The sequence below is a fragment of the Lissotriton vulgaris genome, chromosome 11 (genome assembly GCF_964263255.1).
Source record: "Lissotriton vulgaris chromosome 11, aLisVul1.2, whole genome shotgun sequence".
NCBI classification, from domain to species: Eukaryota; Metazoa; Chordata; class Amphibia; order Caudata; family Salamandridae; genus Lissotriton; species Lissotriton vulgaris.
Window position 1 is genome coordinate 112,638,942 of NC_141699.1, and position 23,160 is coordinate 112,662,101.

A 23,160-nucleotide genomic window follows, 5' to 3' on the forward strand; every position below is an offset into this window, starting at 1 on the left:
ACCTTTAAATTAATGCTTGCCTATTTGTTTAACATCTTTTTATTGTTCGTGCGGAGTCGAGTCCATTGCTGCTGTTGACCACGTTGCCACATGCATGCAGCCCCCAGCCATACAGTATCCCGGTCCTACATTGGTGCTAAAACATACAATGACCTGCTGCTACACATAAGAGCCATCTCCTCACTTCGTGAAGTCAGCAACAAGCTGAAGCCCTGGCTGTTCAAGTAGTCCAACTAGGCCTTTGGTTTGGCTAGACACCAGGATATGAAAGACCCCTCTACAAACCTCCATAACACAGTTGACAACTTCTGAAACTGTTTTCCTCCTGTGATGGGAGCAGATCTTGCATATATGTAAATAGACCCAATTCAGGCGGGAGACTCACGGTTTTTTAAACTAAAAATTACTTTATTTTGCATGTGTTCCACCTGAAATTGCCAGCCTGAAGTCAGTGGGAGAAATACATTCTCCAGATTATGTATTTTTAAACCTCAGACGTTCCTCTTCTAAAAGGTTGTACCGTGTGAGTTGGAATCAAAAGAGAATCAACCCCTATATGAAGGCGCGTTTGGCAGTATGTTTTAACGCTTGGAATATCGTAATTAAACGTACGTAGCGTCACCAGAACTCATTTTGTTTAAAAATAAAAAAATAAAAAAAAATCGCCGTCTGTTGCTGTCCTTGCAAATCAGAGAAACACTCCTGCACGGCAACAATTATTCACCCCTCGTCGGCCATCTTGGATCGGTTCTTGATACCGAGGTCCAAACCACGTAGTTGGGGAATCTTACTTCTTAAGCCCTCTTTTTATATCTACGGGGCACGGTAGGCAGCCAGTTCTAAGATGGCAGCTCCTGCGCGTGGCCCGCATGTAGACTCGGACTCTGACAGCAGCGAGGACCTGCAACGTTTTCGAGAAGCGACGTGGGTGGTGGCACCGGTGCGAGGTATCGTGGGGAGAAAAGTGGTGCATAGAAAATGTGGATGTGTTTGTACGGCGCTCAAGCATTGAAACTGAGAAAGGACCGGAGTTGCAGGCAGAGATACAGAGGGTTAATCTATGTCAACCGACTGCGGGTGGTTGCGTCTTATTGTGGGAAATAATGGAAGCGACCAGGCTGGAATGGACTGCTTATTTGACGACCGTTTTGGAGTTTCATGAATGACGTCAAGGGGGTGTGACCGTGATGTGTTAATGAGCGTAATAATTGGTGCAAAATATTGCTTACGGCCGCAGAACAGTGGTGGTCGTACATTTTACATTCAAAAAGTTTAATGTTAACACGTGTTTACGTGCTTGGAGTGGAGAAGAATTGTAATTAACTATTTGCATATCTTGTAGTTCGTTTTATTATACTTTTTTAAATGTCCACGTCCTGCTAATATAATACGGACCGCTCTGTCAACAAGAGAATGCTGTCCTTATAGCTGGTGTAAAAGCGCAATCTGTTCTCGATTGCCTGGCATCTTGGAGTGATGCAAAGTCACAGATAATGTGTAGGAAGGTGTGGACTTCGTGGTCGTTGAATGAGTTACGTGATGAACGATCAGATTTTTCTGTTCTTTTCTTTTGGACAAAACAAGTTGCAAAAGAAACGTGTAGGAACTTTGAATTAACCCTTACCTTTGTTTGCACGAAGGTTTATGTTCTCTACAGGATGCGAGTACAAGTATTGTAATTGCATTTATATAGCGCCTACTACCCCTGATGAGGCGTCGAAGCGCTTTTTCGGTCAGCAGCACGCTACTTTAGAACCCATAAAGGTGTAGTGGTGAATTAGTATAGTGAAATATGAAATTACTTTGAATGTTGGACATATTAGTCTGTTATTTGGACTGAAAAGGATAGTGGATGGATGTTTTGGAGCTCATAGCAGTACGAGGAGGCTTGGGATGAGTAAAAGGGAGGTGGAGAGGGAAGAGTCAAGGGGAAGGGTTTGAAACACTTGTTTTGTGGGATTGGAAGAGTAAAAGTGGTATGAGATGAAAGGAGAGGAAGAGTAGGGAAGAGTCTAGAAAGGTTTTTTTTGGGGACCATAGTAGTGGTATAGGGTTTGTAATGAATGAGAGAGTGGTGGCAGAGGATATATTGATAAAGGTATAGGGTGAAAAATATGGTAGTGCATTGGAAACAGTAGTAGAAAGAGGTTTGAGGTGAGTAAGAGTTGAGGTAGAGGATAAGATATTGAACTCCCCCCTCACTCTGACCTTCAAGGATGGTGATTATCTGACTGTGTGAACCACCTGTGTCTTTCTCCCCTCGCTGGATACAGAAGTATTATGTCTTTGCTTATATCTTTATGCATCCGCATGTCCTGCGATGCTATGCAATTTTTTTACCCTTTGTGTATCTAAAGCGCTCTGATACCCACGGGTCTAGCTAGCACTATATAAAACTTTATATTAAATAAATATATTGAGAGTGGGAGAGGGTGAGAAATAGAGTAGTGCATTGGATATGCTGAATTAGAGAAAAGTAATAAATATATAGATCCATAAGTGCATGGAAGGTATATAGATGCATAAAGTGTGTGCATGACTCTTGCCAGGGTGCTGTACTCTTTACTCTCTGATAATCGCTTTCTCTCTCTTTGACTGTAAGAGCCCCTGATACACTCCCCGCAGGAGTGGCTGATTCTGTCCTAGCTGGTGTGCCTCACTCACTTCCTGGAGATGTGCTGTACTAAAACCAGCCAGGTTCAACTCTCCCCCTGAAGGCATCTCTGATCCAGAACCTTTGAATGAATCTGCCTCTCTGAAAGCATGGCCTCACCCCGCACATCTCACTCACGTCCCTCAGTCGTGCTAGGCAGCTCTCTATCTGACATTCTCCATGCAGGTGGGCCTGACTCTCACTCCAGGTATCCATGCTTCCCCTTCCAGCACATGTTGCATTCAACACCCTTCGGGTGCTTGTTTCCCTGCTGGAATGTCCAACCCACCCCTTGCAAACAAGATTTCTCCACTGTCTTGTGAATCCCCAAAAGAAAATTGAAGTTGAAGTTTTTCATGTCCTCACAGCGTTTTATGACCTGCGTGGTGACCCAGGAGGGCAGGCTCAGGTTATGGCAATTCTTGCAGAGGAGTAGAAATTTTATTTAGTAAAATATACTTCTAAATTGTAACATTTTTGTCACTGTGTTTTAGATTCCTAGTCCTGCATTTACGATTTTGTTTATTAAAATGATGTGGAGACATTTAATGATGAAGCAACTCTAGCCCTATCAAGAGGACCGGAGGAAATGCGTACTTAAAATGAGAATTTGATGTACCCAATATACAAATGTTTTCTAGAAATTAAGAGGACTGGAGATTACTTTTTTATAGTCTTTTTATTGAGCAGCTGCTCAGTGTACATTGAGCATAAATGTATTATATAATGCAGAATAGACATCGTAAAAGTACATATTATAGTACAGGCAACCTGACAGGGTACATTGAAATAAGAAGTGTGCAAACAGCAGTAATCCATACACAAGGACTTTGGGTCTGTGGTATCTCCAGGTCCATAACCAAAGCACCGGTAAACCGGTTGGTTCCTAACTGCACCTGCTAATCCCTGTATCTGAGCCAATTGTCCCACACCTTCCATTTTTTTGGGGCAGCCCCAGCTCTGATGCATCTCATAATCAACCCTTTGGCACCAGTCTTAATCAGATTCCCAATCCGTAATCAGTGGCAGCCCACTCTCTCCCCAGGCCCGAGCTATATTCCTTTTAGCGATTCCAGAGGCCAAAACATTGGAGATCATTTTGTTGCATTTACTATCATACATTCATTCTCTGGCAGAACTCTTTGCAGACATGTTTCTACGTAAAGCCAACGTCTGTAAGTAAGTTTATTTTTTAAGAAAGAAAAATGCAGTTTTCAACCTCTAATGGGGCTTAATTAAAACTTTCATTAGCACGGGTTTTTACTAATACATACTTAGAGGTCACATGTTTTGGGATGAATATGTACTATTTTAAGCTCAGTTGCTTTTGTATGAGAGGCATCTGTAGTACCAACTGTAAAAATAAGTAGGTGTGTCTAATTCGAAGCAGATATTTAAAAAAAAAGCATCTGTGGCTGGTTTTGGTATTTGTCCCAAGCACTAGCTAACTTCAATTCTTTATCACTAAGATCATAATAGCACTCTATGGACAAGACACATTTCTTATTGCTAGGGCCAATGGAATTATGAGTCGGGAGCGGGCCAAATTATGCCGCAGGGTTGAGTAAATTATGCTACCAGAAAACACTAATTATATGCCATAATGCTGTTTATTTTGTAATAGTATTGCTTCATTATTTCGTAAATTTTAGTTTTTGGCTAGACAGTGCATGCTCTGTCTTGAAGAGACATGTTGTATACTATCTGTGGGCTTACAGGCCACCTATCTCCTACCACTGGTAAACTTCAGTGTCGCTCTCATCTTCTTTTGTCATTCGTCATGGCATTCGGGTATCACGCCCTCTTCTTGTGTTTGGCTCTCCCATAGCGCATGGACCAAGTACATGTCTCCTTACACTACTCCCAGTTTGCTGAGCTATTTTATCTTTCCTTTCAAGCACTCCAGAGAAGTACTTGTGTTTTCAGACCGTCTTCCTTGTACACATACCACTAAAATGCCTTCTTGTGTACATAAACAAATGCATTTCCTAAAAAGTTGTTAAAGCTCAAACAGCATTTGTTTTTTCTTTTGCATGTGTGATCCGATGGTATTGGCGCACTCTCTCCGTCCTACGTCTTGCCATAGCGCAAACACAAGCCAATGGTATTGGAGTGCTAGCTCCCACTCTCTCCCTTTGATGCGTGCCCAGCTCCTCCTGCTTCCTTGCCTGATCTGTGCCCAACTACCTCCCTTGTCGCTGTACATATGTATGTATGTATGTATGTGTGTATATATATATATATATATATATATATATATTTACACAATACAATGGTATTGGAACGATTTTAGTGCTCATCAGTTACTTGACACATTTATTGTCGTAGGCAGGGGGAAGCTTAAGTGATTTGCCCAGAATCACAAATTGTTCAGCTGAGCCTGAGATTCAAACCTGGTTCCCCAGTTTCCCTGTCGGCAGCTCTGGCCGTTACGCCACATCCTTGGTTTAGTTCTTTAGTTCAAAACTCCTCAACTGTTTCTCACTTATCGCTTCCACATTTGTTCATATAGACCGCGTCAACACCGAAAGAGCATTGGCAAAGCCAGTAGATCTTGGCAATACTCGAGTTGTTGGCCATGTCAATGTGAATATCTTTGAGCTATATCTTCTAGCAGCACTTCTGCTGTTCCTCATGGTTGAAAGTCACTGAAAAAAGTGGTATTCTGGGCTTTCAGTCATGCTGAACAGCAGATGTGTACTGCTAGGCAACATGGCTAGAAGATCTTCACATTGACAAGGCCAATACCATGAGAATTGCAGAGACCTATTGGCTTTGCCAATGCTTGGAACAATTTTGTAACACCATCTGGGCATTGGATGCACCTCATTAGGACTAGTTTTATACCCAAATATAGCAATGAATAATCAAAGTGACTAGTCCAGCTTTGCTAAGCGCCTTTCACTGTGTTGCAAGACGTGTCGCTACGATTTTAGTAACTTTTGAACCATTTGAGCTAGAAACAAATTTGTTTTTAAAATCTGCAGATGATGAGCTATGTGGCAAATCTATAAATATGCAAAAATTGATGCAGCAACACAATCACATAATTCCAGTGGCCCTGCTTATTGCTTTCTACCCACAGAATTTGCTTAATGTTTTGTTGATGATCAAGAATAACCCTCTTTTCGAACGAAAATATATATATTTTTTAAGTTTAAAGTTTATTGAAAGAAGAGGCATAATAAACATAGGAAAATAATACCATGCAATAGATAGCCAAAATACAATCTGAGAGTTAATAAAAAAGGAGGAGAGGGGGGAAACATCTCAGTAAAACAGTACAAATAAGAAAAGAACCTGAATCATATATTCCAGTATATCAACAACAAATAATGTTAATGTATAGTAAGGCATAAACCAGTTCAAAATTACAATAAAGAGAAAAAGAGTATGAAAAGCTGTAAATCCGAATAATATTGAAATAAATAAAGGCAACAAAGGAATCATGGAGGTTTACGAACTTCATCTGGAGTAGCAGATAGGTTAGCTGATGATGAAGCAATTGATGTTAAATAGGAGGTTAAGGGGAGCCAAAAAAGGTCTCTTTTAATGGCTAAAGAAATGGTAGTAACATTATTCGTATCCAATCTATGATGAAAACAGACAGCGTTCCACCAAGCCATGTAATTGACCTTATCAGCCTGTTTCTAATTTGAAGTAATTAAATGAAGGGCAATGGCAAGGAACAAATCAATTAATGTAGGAGTAAACAATGAGATTGGCCAGGAAGGTGACAAGGAACCTAAAAAGACATTGGAAATTGAAAAAGGGATTTGAATGTCAAAATTTTTATTAATTTGGGACCAAACTGTGAGCCAAAAATTGGAGAGAGAGGGACAATCGAAAAGCATGTGTTTTAGATCAGCAGGGGGCTCATTGCATGACCAACAATTGGAGGAAAGATCAGTAGAGAAGGAGGCTAATTTCAATGGGGTAAAAAGGAGGCGTTTATAGATAAAGTAAAGGGTTTGAGAGGTGTTAGCTGCTCTTGATGATGTTTTTGTGAATTTTTAACCACAACCTGTCCCAAAAAGAGGTAGACCAACATTCAGAGAGATCTTTTTCCCAGGCCTATTCAGACTTCACCTTAACTCTGTCAGAGGAGAAGAACGAGAACTTGTAGAAGGAAGAATCCGAAGTATCAGAAGATAATAAAGGGAAAAGAGTAGAGCATCTGCTAGGTATATGGGGTGCATGAGATAAAGAAAGGAGGTATTGAGAAAGGGAGGGAAGAAGAGATTCATATTGAGATTTACAGGAAGAAGGTAAAGAAAAGTTAGATTAAAGATCCGAGAAGGATAAATGAGTATTATTAAAAGTTAATTGTGAGATCCAGAGTAAACTGTTAAGTCTCCAAGTTTTCCAATAAAAGGTCCTATTTTTGATGCGTAGTAAGCGATTATGTCATACAGGCTGTTGGTCTAACGAGGCAAAAGAAGGATAAGAGGATGGAAGAAGAGGAATTAATAATTTTACGCGTATGAGAGATCACTGAAGGGCGAAAGGACGAAATATTATTAGTAAAAGCAATAACTTCATTAAAATGAAAAGGGCCTATGAAGTGTTTTTCAATCGCTAACCAAAGAGGAGGATGAACAGGTTGCTTCAAAAGAAGCCAGCAAGAAGATTGCTTCAGAGAGAAAGCATAGTGATAAGATTTAAAATCTGGAAATTTGAGGCCCCCAGAAGTTTTGTCTGCTTTAAGAGCATTAAGAGCTATCTTGGGAGGTTTATTTTTCCAAAGGAATTTGTTTAAAAGGGAGTCTATTTTCTTAAAATAAAAAACAGGGATGTGTACCCAGTTCATAGATCAGAGATAAAGAATTAGAAGGGAAAGCATCATCTTAATAGAATCAAGACGACCCCACCAGGAGAGGAAAAGTGGATGCCAGCGATCAATAGATGCAGAGACATTTTTGGAAAGAATATCGAAATTTTCTTTTAAAGTGTCCGGAATAGTGGGGCAAAACCATAAACCTAGATATTTAATTTTAGAACATTTCCAAGAGAAACCTGTAGAAGTGAAGTCTTGTTTTAAACAATGAACATTTAAAGGAAGAATTTCACATTTATCTGAATTAAGACGGTAGCCAGAAAGTTGTGAGAAGGTATCAACTTCAGAAAGAAAAGCTGGAAGAGAGGTAGAGGGATTCAAGCAATAGAGAAGAATGTAATCTGCATAGACCGACATCTTAACCTGGGAGGTATCAAGTTTAAAACCAGTAATTCTGTCATCCATTCGAAGCTTCGTTAAAAAGGGTTCTAACGCAATAATAAATAAAAGAGGAGAGAGGGGGCAACCTAGACTAACTCCTCTGGAAAGAGGAAAATAAGCGGAAGTTTTCCTATTAACAAAAATAGAAGCCTTAGGACCAGAATATAATAATGAAATATGGGAGACTATTTTAGTTGGGAGCCAAATCCATTTAAGCGCCTGAAACATAAAATCCCACCCGATCCTGTCGAAAGCCTTCTCAGCATCCAAGGCTATTGCAGCAATGGGATAATCAAGAGAAGAGGCCTTTCTTAAAATGTTAAAGAAAACTCTGGAAACTCTGGAAAGCCCTACCTGCCACGTTGCCCCTGTGCACTGATGTGTTGGACTTTGACAAGGAAGATGACCTGGAGGTGTTCAGCAAGGTACGGGGTGAAAGGAGGGATGCTGAATCTCACGGGGGATGCTAATAGTCCGAGGTTGTGCTCGGGTGGCGACTTGCCCTGTCTCCCACCGGCCTGAAACTTCTCGGCGCTGCGCCAGGAGCTCCCTGATAAGGGTCGCATCGGAAATCAGGAAGTCTCCTGTACGAGCGGGTGCGCACAAACACCAGCCTCCTGCCTGTGGGGGTGCATTGCTATAAATCTCGCATTTGCGAGAGATTAAGCTATTGGCATTGTAAATGACAATGCCATTTATTTATTTATTTTCAAAACCAACACATAAATAAAAAATTTGTCATTTACAATGCCAATAGCTCAAACTTTTCAAAAGGCGAAACCATTGCATTGTAAATGCTTGTTTTTAAGTGGTTTTGGGACACAACACAGAGGGCATAGGGTTGAAGTAGCAACGTGGGCCCAAGTGGGGAACAAGCAACCCAAAGTGCCACAAGCAACATGGATGGCAGGGGTGGTGGAAGTAACACCAAGGAAGAGGGTTGGGGTAAGCAAAAGGGAATGCAAAACTGCGAAGAAACAACGCAGAAGTGTTGGAAGCTGGGTTTCTGTTTCAGTATCCCACCACCTTTTGCCAGATTTCTGATGCACTTTGAATTGATGTGCCCTGGGTCTCTGCCCATCAGGTTCCCAGGGCCTGTGTTCTTTCCCAAAACTGTACATTGTACCCCTAATTGGCACCTCTCTGGCCACATGTAAGTCCCTTGTAAAAGGTTTCATTGGTACCAAGGGCACTGTGACCAATGTTCCCTCTAATTCTTTCCTTTGTGTGCGCTACGTAAGGTCTCTGTGCACTGAAACCAAGGCTATGTGTGCAGGGAACCAGACCGCTTGAGTAGGTGCAGCGCCAAATATTACTCCCAGCTTTTGCTTAGTGGTAGTGGTCAATTTTGAAACCCGGGCTGTTAAACTCTGTTACATCATTTAGACTACCTATAGATCCAACGCGATAAGATGTATGCCTCTCCCATGGGTTTCTTCTACCGACATTCTGCTTCATCAACCCCTCCAGCCAAGGGAAGCACCAAGCTTACTTCTAGTTTGAAATTAATCCAACAGCCCTATTGCCACCCTCACACTGCAAAACCGTTATGCATCCCTGTGTGGGATGTTAGACATAGAATGACTGAGTCCCACATCAACACATTGCCAAAAACTCAACAATTCCTATCCGAACACCTGAAAGTAATGTCACACGTGGCAATCTGAAACCTTGGCAGCTATGAAGCACAGGACGTGCTTCAGATTTGCTGCATCCCTTTTCCTAATAGTGCACAGCTGATTGTGGGCCTTTGCGATAGTATTCATGTTAATTGCAGCGCTTCGTGTGTGAAGCTGTTATGAATTTGGGGATGGATTTTAATCACTTTACCATGAGCTCATCAATTCTCACTGTCCTCTCTCCCTTACTTTCCCCTTCCCTTTCTGTTTAAATGAAACTTTATAGCCAAAGGCCTTAGCCCGGCTGAATAATTATAACATTTGAAAAGTTCATTGACATCATGGTGGGTATGGTTTTGATCTCCGTATATATATATATATATATATATAGTATAATATCCTGCCCCCTCCCATTGAATTCAATAGTCCATAATCCTTGAGGAATCATTTTTCACAAACCATTTCTTATTTAAATATCGTCATAGACATGAACGAGTAATTCAATATAACACAGGACAAGGTTGTATCGATACTATTTCTTTTATCAAAAAGTTTTGTTTTTTAGTTGAAAGTTTTTCAAGTTTATAGTGCAAAACATAAATATATATATATACAATTCATATATGGCAACCAAAAAACTGTTATAATTTTTGTGTCACAACAGTATCATACACCCTCTGCAAATTCGTATGGACCAGATAACATAAATTGCCATACAGTATCAACAAGTCAGAATATTTTTGATTTTATCAGTTTTCATCAATGTATTCTTGAAACAACAGAAGGTGTATTGGCGTCGATGTTTCGACGTTCCTATTAAGGCAGGATTACCGATACTAAAACAGGTTACTTTTGTAATTGCATTTGGAAAGTACTCTGCTTTTTGACTAGAGAGGGCCGCTCTTAAATTTACCTTTACAATATTGATGCTTTTTGGTCATTTGGCTCCAAAGTGTAACAGAACACTTTACAGATAACATTTTCTTCTGTTAGCACAGAGGGAAGGGCTACCATTTTGTTTCAAGCAAATTCTTATCTTCAGGCCATGCCAATGTGAAAATCACTTGCTTGACTGCAGCAAACCATTTCACACGCAACACAGACACAGATTGTTAAAAACAAATCACACAAAGACCTATTTTATTTAAATGCCACTTGCTACCACAGTCCTTCAGCTCGCTCACAATGTTAGTAAGTTGTATCATCGTTATTCAACTCAGCGGTACTGATTGTATTCAACTTGGATGATAAGCTGAGCTGGCCACAGCAAAATTCAAACATGTGATCTTCTGGTAGTTCTTGGGTTAGCCCAGCAGAAATATCAACAGAGTGAGCTGTCGTAGTTTAATCTTATCTGTATCTGCTGTCCAAGTATATTTGCTGGCTAAATAGCAAAATGTGTTAATGCACTTGCTCTAGAGATTTATGTTGAGTCTGCACTATTCAGGATTTAATAATGGAAAAATAGCTCAGGTGGAAAATGCACCTGCTACACATATACGTCAAAGAAGTTCTGGTTGCTATTTTTAAAACTCAGGAAATAACTTGGGTGTTTAATTTATGTTCATCAGTGCACCTCATACAACTAACTCACAGATTACAGAGTAGCTCAGTGGGTTGAGGTTCATAACTTTGTTTATAAAAGCCCCATAGTCGCCTTGTAGTCACAAGTTGTAATCCTGAGATATAGTTCAGTAGGTTAAGTTCTTCCCCCAGAAGCATATAAGCGCTGTGTAACAAGTTTCAATCTCTACAAGGCTCACAAACTGTTTTTTAAAAACTGATTTAAAATGTGCCGTTTACTGGTCCGAAACGAACACCAGTTTTTAACCCATTTACCGCGGCAAACATTCTGCCGCGGTGCAGGCGTTATGAAGGGTGGGCGAGGCTGCTTTGCCCAACGGTCGTGCGCAGCACCATTGAGAGAGGGCTCCTGTCGGCCGTTTTCAGACGGGAGCACGGAACTGGTTAAAAGGTAAAAATCATAAAAAAAATATCTTGCAGCAATTTCTGCTACCTGTTCATACTCTTTTGGTATTATCACATTTTCTTCGCTTTGTCTTTTAAATTCTTTTTACAAAGCAGAATGTTTTCATATCTTGGTTAACATCTTGGCAAACATATGAAATGATATGGCAGAGAACATCTTACCTTGGTGAGACAGATGTAAGGTCTGGCAGTGTCCAGTTGTTGGCTGTGGGATTTCAACTACTGCAAGATGGTAGTAGCTATTTGGGGCACAATTCGTATATAAACCATGGTCCGGCTTTGCCAACTTACTCTGCTTTCCTTTGATCTTCCACTTTCTGAAAATCCACAAACTCAGGCTCCTCTGCATTTTGGCCTCAAATGGAGGTGCTCTACTGCAGCTTCAACTAATGTGAGAGGGTGGTAGCTATTTTGGGCACAATTTAATTGTAAACCTTGCTAGTGGTTTACCAACTTTCTTTGCCTACTATTTAACAAGTGCAAAAACTAACATAGTTACTAATTAATTCATTTGTTGTTCTATATACACGTACACTGTTTGGATAGTAAACATCTGTAGTAAACTGAACAGAGTCTTTGGAAATACTTTGAACATTGTCACCCGCTGGTCGTTAGAAAAATTAACTACACAAACAGAAGTGCTGTAACCAGGCACTGGTGAACACGTGAACCATCACACTATCAGAGAGTGCCATAATTAGGCATCAGTGTACAAGTCAGCCCCCCTGTCATGATAGCAATATTATTTGGATACATGGGGCAGATCTATTGCGGGAATACCAATTACTATTAATATTGTACTGCCATAATTATGGATCTTAGTACTTATACTCAAATAGTGATTGTGTCCCTAGAAACTCAACCCCAGAGATTGAGTAAAACCTGAACCAATGTTCCAGTCATGACTCCGATCTATGTCATACCGTTCCAGCATAGAGAACTGCTAAGTTCTCTTTTCTCTCCCCAGTCTAACTGTGCTTGTTTCTATGTGAATGTGTTGGAATATGTGTGTTGGGAACCATGTCGCTCTGACAATATTACGGCACAAGGTTAATGGTTGTACCCTCGCTTTCCTAGCACTAGCTCCTATCCTGAAGTTAAATTCCAGGGACACTGCATTCTGTACTGCGAAAAATGTGTTTTCTTCTGTTGACTTTTGCTTTTGGAACCTGTGACTTGCCCTGCGAAGCCAAATTCTGCTGACCAGTGTGAGATTTTTGTCAAATGGAGTGCTCAGTTCCTGAAAGAATTATGTTAACATGAATACTATCTCAAAGGCCAACAGCCCCGCAGTGGCCCTCTATTAGAAAAAGAAATGCAGCAAGTGCAGGAGCCACTTAATGTGACCTTTTTGTGTGCCGCTTTCATTTTAAAAGCGGCAGCGCCAACCGTCTCAGGATGTGCTTTGTGTGGTATGTGCGCACTATAAACTAGACACTGGGTGCTTGTGGTGACTTCGGTGCATGGGCACCTTATAGTGAACAGTGACTGTGACCATTGAAGGCCTCTAAGGGCTGAAGCACAATTTGAAATACCCTTAGATGTCTTGTACCTTAAAGCCCCCACACTCTGCAATTGCAGGATGTTTGTTTTTGTGCAGGGAAAAGTGAAGAGTCGACATGGCACACATGTGCCATGCCTGCAACCCACATGCTATGGTATAGGTTAGACACCCATCTAGCTGGGTGCACTATACCACTGGTGAGGGTACAGTTGCATCCCTACACTGTCTAAGTCAGTGTGTAGATTTTGTAAGTGCAGTAAAGCCATAAAAGGGTATATGGTCTGGGAGTTTGTCATTACGAACTCCACAGTACCATAATGGCTTTACTGAATTCTGGGAAATTTGGTATCCAACTTACTTTTCAGCATAATAAACCCACACTGATGCCAGTGCGGGATTTATAATACAATGCACTCATTGGGCATCTTACAGATGCCCCCTGAAAAATGACCAGCCTCTGAAGGGTTTCCTGACTGGTAATCATCAGCCTGCCACCACGAGACATGTTTCTGGACTCCTGGGGTGAGAGCCTTTGCACTCTGAGCCCAGAAAAAAAGCCTTTCTGGGGCAGAGGTGTTCACACCCCCCCCATGTCTGGAAGAGCCATCTGTGGCTGGGGAGCTTCAAGGGCCTTGCTGCCTTTGTAACAGGACCCCCATCCTCTCCTGCTATCAGGAGCAGGCCCCCCTCCTGTCTCCCCTCCTTTTCGGCAGCAAGACAGGTGGGAAAAATTAGAGCAGCCCAGAAGGTGTGCCCACCTCTGCCAACCCCACTCTCAGGTGGGGAAGACGAGGTGAAGCCCACTCTTCAGTGCCTGCCATCTTGCAGATGGCAGGCACTCTCCAATCAGGATTATGGATTGTGCCCACGTGGGGTGAGCACAGCAAGGGTGTAGTCACCCTAAAGTCAGTAGCTCATTGGTTACTGGTCTCAAGACCCCTATAACCCTCCTAAATACAGTATTTAGGTGGAAGCCATGAACTAAGAAGGCAGATTCCTGCAACCTATGAAGAAGGACTAAAGAAGACGCCCAGCAGAGGGGACTGCAGAGAAGAACTGACTTGGCCCCATCCCGTCGGCAGTTTCCTAAGATTCTGCTCCAAAAGTCTGTCTCTCAAGCACTACAACACTGCCCCAACTTGCCTTTTTTCCCCATCTTTATTTTTAGCAGCTGCGAGAGATCCATATATCAGCAGCATACACAGACACAGCAAGTGAAGTTCATTTGTTCAATCTTTGTGGCTATTCAGTTGAGTGTGTGGTGCTCTTCTCATCCTATCCCTGTAGTACATACCAAAAGGGCATGCTGCTGAACTACACTACTTCTGTAAAGCTATACAGTGTGAGCACACACACAACACATCGACACACACGAGGGAATAGAATCAAGTGCATGTTTTTCGGGCGTGATTTGTATGTGTGCTCTTTGGTTGAGTGGCATGCAGAACTCCAAGTATGATACAGATAGGCAGTATTGTTGTAGAAAAATGCAAAAACGCGATCTTGTGTTACTGAATGCTAGCATGTAATTCTAGAGCGCAGCAGCTTCTTTCTGCTGCAGACACAGAAATAACAAAAACATAAGTACAGCATGTAGGAGAGTACGTTCTGCTTACTATGGTTACCCCCACTTTTTGCTGTGTTTCACAAATTTATCGACTTTAGTCTGGCTGGGGCCCTGCTAACCAGGACCCCAGCCTAGCTGTTTCCTCTCTAAATTAGTTGCATGTACATTAGGTACAATACAGATTGTTTACTGGGTTACCCTTGTGAGTCCCTAGTATATGGTACCTTAGGTACCAAGGGCATAGGTACCTCAGAGGCCTACCAGGGGCTGAAGCATGAATTATGCCACCCATGGGAAGCCTTTCAAAATGGCACCACAGGTCTGCTCTTGCAGCCGGGGTAAGGTGGTGTAAGTACCCCTTACTAAGATATAGTATATCTATATATACAGACACATATAAACCTATAAGTCCCTCCTATGGCAGGCCTTGACAATCCTGAAGGCAGGGTGCTTGGATTTGTGGGTGAGGGTGCCCAAGCATGAGCTGAGCCCCCTCTGCAGCTTTCTGAATCACTTCCTTATGGTTGTTCTGTGATACAGCCATACCATATACACTTAAGTGCATTATAACTTCGCGGTTAATGCTTACTTTGGAATGGCTGCATCAAAATATGTTGTGTTTGGTGTCAAACACTTTGGAATAATACCCCCCCTCCCGCCGACGGGGGTAGCATTCCACCCTTCTAGAGGGAGAAGACATGTACACACTGGTCTACCCGGTAATAGTTCATAAGAGCCCCAGCATCACAAAATGGATGCTGCTGCCACAGTCATGAGTCTGACCTCCTGCTGCTGGACGATACTCTGGCAGGGGAGGCCTGGACAATAGGTTTCCTGTCCAGGGAGGTGTAACCACCTCCTCAGACAGGCTTTAGTGTATTGGGGAGGGTTGGGTGCATTAAGTGAATGCTTTTCAGAAAATGCCAGGGGCATACAAGGTGTCCCTGTGCATACCCCAGTTTAGACCGGTAGTGTAGTTCCTATTTTCCCTATAGGGCCTGCGCATTGGAATAACATAAACAGCAGTTTTGACGTAGAAGTGCGGTCTTCCAGGTCTCTACTGACTATGCTAAACTTAATTGGGTTTGTACCAACTAGCTCAGAGGTCACTGGAAACTTTCTTGACTGAATAGGAAGTGATCAGCTTCCCTGGTACAGACAAGAAGGGATTCAGTTTTCCAACAACCGCATAAACATGACAACTTTGCTCCTTAGAATAAGAGTCAATCTCTAGAGTCGTGTGAAACAATAGACAGTTATTTTACTCAGTCAGTTGTGCAGATTACTTTCACCAAGATGCAGAGAATCGAGAGACTGGCGTTTTCAATAAAGGGTATTATTTATTGAACAGTCTTTCTTCTCATGCAAGAGAAATGAATTGCCACAATTGCAAGACTAGTTATTATAAAAAGTGCGTACAGTAAAATGAGGATTGCGAAATAATACTGTAAAAGCATTGATATGGTTTCTTTGCCATACAATTGTTAAAATGAATAAAATATATACATTCATATGTACATTTGACTAACGTACTCAACTGGTGCTTCTAACTACGCCTACCCCAGTGTACCTGACCTAAGCCTAATACTTGGGAGGGAGTAAGTAAGTAGCAGTTTAAGTTAAGTTGGTTTTGCCAAGGTTTGCTTCAAGAATTCTCTCTAAGGGTTTAGTCAACACCATACCTCTGAAATAGAATGTTGGAGGTCTTGTATCTCCTTCCAGGACTCGATATCCCAGTCAATCGCAATAGTAGGCTGGAAACGCCGGAGCTGGATTTTCTCGACAGGAGAAACAACAGAGTTTCTCTCAGCGCGTCAAGGAGGAGGAGGAGGGGCAGCGTCTGTGGGCTGCTTGCATCTGCAAGGGACAGCTGTTCTGCTCCTGTATTCACCACACCATCATCGATGTCGCGCTTGCTTAAGGCAACGCTGGTATTATTTATACCTGAAAGGTGCCTTGTTTGACGTAAGTTTTTGGACATAAGACATCAATAAAGATGTCACTAGGAAGTGATCGTCCTTTCAGTGCTCATTAGAGTTCTATTACTAATCAAAACATAGCAAGCGGGGCTTTCTCAGGTTGCTGAGTTTTATCTTGTTGAAGAACTCTGAGGGTAATCTAGGAATCTAAGATAGTGGCTTCTGCTGTGTCATCTACTGTAATGAGCTGCAGAGGCGAGTTTCAGAAATGTGGCTGAAATATGTCTCTGATCGTGTATGCCATTATAGGGGTATGATTGGATTATAGCCGTATAGGGGCATAAGGTCACAGTATTGATCGGGGTCCTAGATTAGAACACGACACCCACTCCACGAATTTATGTCCATCAAATTACAAAAAACTAAAGCAATAAGATGCATGTGTAACATTGCCCGCCCCAAAATACATATTTGCATTTGAAATGGTGTATTTGAAATACATGGAAATATTGGTACTGCACGTCTTTAAGCATAGAAATCATTCAAAATTATAGCATATGTAATCAGTGAACGATTTTGCGAAAAAATTACACATGAAATATCTCTTTATACAGAAAAGAAGGGTGAGATAATTTCATCACATAGAAATGCAGTTGCTGTAACATGTGCTAGCGGCTGAGGTAAAGTTATTATGTCTCTAGATCTACCTAAAAATAGAAGTTCTGTTCTTTATGAATAGGTCTACTTTAAGCAAAGAATTTCGTGCCAGAAAAAAGCTAAATATTTTGAAAAATAGTTCAATTAAAAAAAAAATTTCTTGGTGAACTGGGGAATAGAGTTCCAACGCTTTTCAGTAGTTTTTGTTGATCAAAACTGAAGGCCAAATTCAGAGTTCATGGGAACGCCGTGTGTCGGAAAGCTTCTAAAAAATTATTGTTTCTGTTCAGGGGAGAACATCATATCAGACAGGCTCTCAAAAAATTGGTCTACAAAATCAGGTGGGAGTTCGACCAAGTTCGATAATGCTGTAACTTGGCAGGTGTGAGAATGATTGCTATCATCAAAGTCTGGATCAGCAATGCTCACAGAGGGTCTTACCTGGGTGATGTTGCTTTTATTTCTTGCTCCACTGTCACCACCTAGTCGTAGCACAGGAGTCTCAACAAATGCCGTCATAAGGATTGGTAGCCGCTGGGGACAACACAATGCGTGAGCCATTACAGGACTTAGCAAAGTATCGATATCCATTGGTACTGCTGATGGAAGTGCAAGACAGGTGTCTAACACGCATTCTTCTCCGCATAGAATACATCAAAGCACAGGTAAGATGCAGGTCTGCCATATAGGTCTGAATGAAAGAAACCAGGTCATGTTCAGATCTCTCAGCCTGGCCAATCCAAGGACTCTAGTTATGCGATCCCGGTAGCATACTGCTAGGATCGTTTCTTCCATCCTTGCCCGAGTCATGTCTGTGTTTTGGCTTGCCATATCGGAGCAGGAGGGTCAAAAATAAAATGCCTGCTACAAGTCCCCAAATCAGGGGTATGCCGCCAAAGACTGAATGGACAAAATTAGGAATGATTCCTAGAATTGCTTTGAATGGTGTTAACAGTCCCGAAAAAATGGTCTTAAATACGCCTGGGATGCCTATGGCACTTGACATATTTAGAATTTCGCTAAGCATTTCTGTGAAATGCACGGGGCAATTTGTTGATAAAAGGTCATGAATCTCCGATGCTGTCCTTGCAACTTGGAGATCATACGTCTCTTTTGATGACGTGATGGGCACTGTTGTCTGCAAAAGCACAGACTTCATTCTGCTTAAAGTATCAATTCGTATAGAAGAGACATTCAAACAAGGCCATATGGGAGTCTCGGAGTCTCCAGGGCCGTTTGGAAACAATGCTTGCATACAGCATTTGACCATGGAAGTTACTTGTACGAGATATGCTTTCCCTGGCAAAAGGCCACAACAGCTGTGATCCGTTATTAGAATGTAACTCCCATTCGAGAGTTGCTTAAAGAAAGGCTCTATCTGCGTTGCAGGTGTGACATGTTGGTGGCATGAAAGGTTGTTTGAATTTCCTTCACAGGCCCGTGTAAATTAATACCTTGGCACAAAAGTATACCGCTTAGTGAATGTTTGCAGTTTTCACCACTAAGAAATACATTTTTGTTGCTGTCACTATAGCATGTGTGTGTGTATGGTAATTTCCATGCTGACTTAATGTACCCTTTACCCAAACGTTCATACTGGCCAGTCGGTATGTATTCAAGGCAATTTTTAAATCGGAAAGTTGTTATCGGAATTGTGATAATCCCGTGTATTATCCATTCAATGACAGGACTTTCTGACATTGTCAATGGTAATCTCTCAGGTTTTTCGATGCTCAGGATTGTGTAGTCTGCTACTTTCTGTGCCAAGCTGATTTGTTTATCAGTAAGGTTAAAGATGGAAAACAATGAAGTTGTGTTGATTAAACGCCATGGCACATAGCCTGAACGAAGATTTTGCAGCGTCCAGCCTAACTGTACAATAGAACGCAATTGTGACTGGCCATGCTGTAACATTAGCAAGTCTTTGTCTATTATATCTATGGCAGATGATACAATACTGTCCAGTGAATATATTCTGGAGGACAGAGTCATTAACCCATTGTCCACAACAGAAAGTGATTTTTTCCAAATTAATACGATCAATTTCTCGTATTTTTTCAGCTGTTTCAATTTGTGTTACTTTCCAAGCCGCATATATACTGGTCGCTATGAAACGTTTTTGACTCTGTTTGCGTGGTCCCAAAATGAAATCGCGCAAATCAGCACCATCTTTAAGTAAAGATAAGTGTTGCTTAATTTCTACCAGTGTGGATGTTTCTAGCCATTCGAGGCAGAGTTTCCCTACACTGTATGTTGTTACTATCCCTGGATGTTGTCTCTGGGAATATCTAGGTTCTGGTCTGGTCATTGCTAACCCCTGTGTTTTATTCAGGAATCTATCTTGACAGTTATTCGTGTCAGTAGGCCAGATTAACCACTTTTTCCAATCAGGATGTGTTCTGTGTAGAGGTAAAATTTTAGATACGTCTATTTCAATATCTGTTGTTGCATTATCAGGTATTGTTTTCGGAATAGACTGTTTGTTAAGGTCTTTAATCTTAGCTAGGCCAAGACAGGTTGTTTGGTGAATTGTGTCATTTAAAAACAATATTTGTTCTGGGATCATGCAGGCTCGAAATAATGCTTCTAGGCCTTGTACCTGCCAATCTTTTGTACCCCAGATTGTTTTTGTTTCAATGTTATTTCTCCAAAAATCAAAACCAAATGTCATCATTTTTTCATAAAATGCTTCTGAATATATCAATTTAGTATTTGTCAGCATTGTTTTCAACCCTGTTTTATCCAACAGTTTATAATAAAACGTTTCTGCATCACTGGTGTTAAACCCTGAGAAGTACTGGAATTTCTCCTAGAATATTTTAGAACTGCTTTTAGGTGGAGTAGCACAATGTTCCCATTGGTTATATTTAAAAACATTTCTAGGTTGTGCAGATTTATGTAAGTAATGGTCTCCGTAATGTGAGAAGCAATACATTTGTTCATAATTAGACGAACCTTGTAAATAATCATGTTCTGTAAACCTCGCTGACAACACTAAATCAGACATCATATTATTAATACTTTCAAAATCCCAATCATCAGAAAATGTACTTGGTTTTTACAAAGTCACTTAAGGAAACCTTGAACTGGTGAGGATATTTCAGGATTTCAACCGGACCATGTACTTCATAGTCAGTTTTGTCCCATACTACCCCGCCGGGTATTGGAATGGCTGTGACATTTACTGTTGATAGTTCTCTTTTCTTCACGTGGGATGATCTGTGTGGTTTTAGGACTAAGTTGATGTTCTGACTTGCTGTGTCCATTGAACTGTAATAAACTTTCCTAAAATTAAAACTAAAATTAGGCATAGTAGGAGTATAAGTACCCCTGAGATAATCAAATGTTCAATCAATGGTGCATCCAGATCTACTTCTTTGATTTGATGAAAGAGTTCTGTTGCTTTTTCTTTAAAAGTCTTTGTTTCTGGCATCACTTCAGGGTTGTTTTGATCTTCAGAAAAGTTGTCGAAATTGATGAAGTAGCCAGAGGCAGTTCTGTCAATTGCTGGAATTATTTTCTCAATTTGTCTTTCGGTAGCACATTCTGATGCCACATCATTGTAGACTGGTGTTTCATGACGAACTGTTTCAATCTGTGTTCCAAGTGGCACGAGCTCCATGGCATTATTGCATAGTCCCTCTTTGTGCACTGCAGGTTTATCAAATGTGATTAATCTTTCAGTTTGAACCTCTTGGATTGTTGCAAGTTTGGGTATTCTGTTGTTTCTCGGGAGTCCACTGGGCCTACTGTTGATTATAGGCCACATGCTTGTGGTTTTACCAGGTCGATTGATACAACTCGGTTCTGCTTTTTACCAGCAAGGGGCGGTAGTACTACTGATCTTGTTCCGTTGTTTGCCAAGACAGGTACTGCTTTTCTGTAAGAAGGCCCAAATTCCTTCTTCACCGCTATTTTTTCTCTGACTAGATCCCCAATCTTTGGAATCCAGACAGGCCTTGCTGGGGCTGGTGGTGCCTCGTCAGTGGTAGCTGGCTGTTGCTTTAACTTTATGTTGCTTAAGGATTTTCTTGTTTCACTCAAGTCCTGTAAAACAGCCAAACGATCTTTGATGTCAAAGTCTTTATTCTTATCTTCTACCACTGATACCTGACTATCTAAGTCCTGAATGTGCATTCTAGTTCCGAACAATAGTTCGTATGGGCTGAAACCTTTTAGAGAATTTCTTGGCAAATTGTTTAGACTAAGCTGGACACTTATTAAATGTTTGACCCACCCATCACCCGAACCTAATACCTTCGCTGTTATAGATTGCTTTATGTCCCGTTTTTTTCTTTCCACTACACTGTTCCCTTCGGGGTGTGATGGACAAGAGTATCGCAACCCAACGCCCATGCTGGCCATGGCCTCCTTATAAGCTCGAGAGCTGAAAGCAGGACCCTGGTCAGAATGGAACATGGTAATTGCGTATGTGCCGATAAAGACTCGCAGATCTTTTATAACCGTTTTGGCGTCACCCGAGCGCTGGGGCCACATTTTTTAAGTGAATATAGTCTTAAAGAATTAATAGGACGCGGGTTTGCATGTAGACAGCATTATGCCTACCATGGCATTAATGCGCTTGACTCATTGTGCGATCTCTGTCGCAGTCCGGGCAGTTCTTTACATATTTATAGTGGTGCAGGCTCATCCCTGGCCACTACTATACTGATTGTAATTTGGTCAGAGATTCCTTCATCTGTATGTGCCTTCGACCTTCACCCATGTGTGCGTCTGCTATTAATAACTTTCTCCGGTTCGTGTTTGGAATTACCCTATCCCCCACTCCAGGGATTCGAGCAAAAGGAACGGAGTTTGCATCAATTACGTATGCATAATTGAGTGGATAGTTCACGGGTAGTGCTGTACAGCTGCCCTTTGAGGACGTTTTTACTGCCAGCATAGTTTCCCCGTCTATGTATTTTTCTGAACGCTTTTTTGTGGCTACGGAAGCCGGTTTGGTTGCTTCCGCTATGGCAGTATTAGCCAATGAATTCCCTGCAACGTGAATGCCATCACGTTGATGACTCAGTGTGTATCACGTGAGTCTTTTGTAGTTCTTTTTGTAAAATAACTACCTGTTTCCAAAGCATTTTATGCTTGATTGTGGCACCTGTGTCATCTTTGTAAACATTTTGAACCCAGCTCTGTAACTTATTGTAGTAAGAGTTGGCGCAAAAATGCGAATCGCACACGATTAGTGTCGGGAATTCACGTTCTGCATTTTCAAGCGCCATCTTTAAAGATCTGATTTCAGCTCTCTGAGCCGAACAGTTTCTAACTGATTCAGTTTTTGTTATTTTCGGTCTGAATTTACCGCACAGTCAGCGACCTTTAACAATCGCACAGGCTGCATCGTAGGATTTGTTCTCTACGTTAAAATTCTGTACGAATCTGTCTGTATAGATTATACAAGAGTATTGTTGGAGAGGCAGAATTTCGATTGGCAGAAGATATTCTTGTTCATAAGTCAAATCATTCAGTTTTTCGAATTGCGGAGCAAAATAGTATTTCACGTCGTCCGCAGCAAGAGAATTTTCCCACTGTATCCAGTTCGGATCTAGTGACACTGTAGGCAGGTTTACTGGGCTGAATAGCGCCTCGAAGGCGGATTCCGCTGTGAGGACATTGATCCTTTTGCCGTGTGCTAGTTCTCATTCATTAGATATTGCAGTTAGTACTGCTTTCACAGTATTTCTTGTGAGACTGAATGTTTTTTCTGCTTGTGTGTACAAGTGAGATTTGTAAGCAATTGGTACCTTTTCTCCCTCATTAGAGGTTCGGTACGTGAATCCGCATCTTCCTGGGATGACTCGGATTACAAGGTTGAGTTTGTTATCGCGTGTTTCTAATTTAGTTTTAGCTAACATGTCTGTTTGCAATGATCTCAAAATTTCTGTGTGGTTTTGAGTTCAGTTGATTGGTTTAAAATCAGGTTTAATTAGTTTGTAGAGAGGTTTAACCCTCTCCGCATAATTTAGAATGGAAGTTCTTCCGAAATTCAGGAAGCCTAGAATTGATTGTACGTTCTTCA

General features: G+C 41.4%; 1 protein-coding gene across 1 annotated transcript in view; it reads left to right on the plus strand.

The window, feature by feature from the left end:
* The first annotated feature begins 816 nt into the window (after window positions 1-816).
* Window positions 817-23,160, plus strand: part of C11H12orf43 (chromosome 11 C12orf43 homolog) — a 53,248-nt gene continuing 30,904 nt past the window's right edge. The window contains exon 1 of the mRNA XM_086942840.1: window positions 817-947. Coding sequence (XP_086798966.1) covers window positions 845-947 — 103 coding nt within the window. The 5' untranslated portion in view covers window positions 817-844. The remainder of the gene's footprint in view (window positions 948-23,160) is intronic.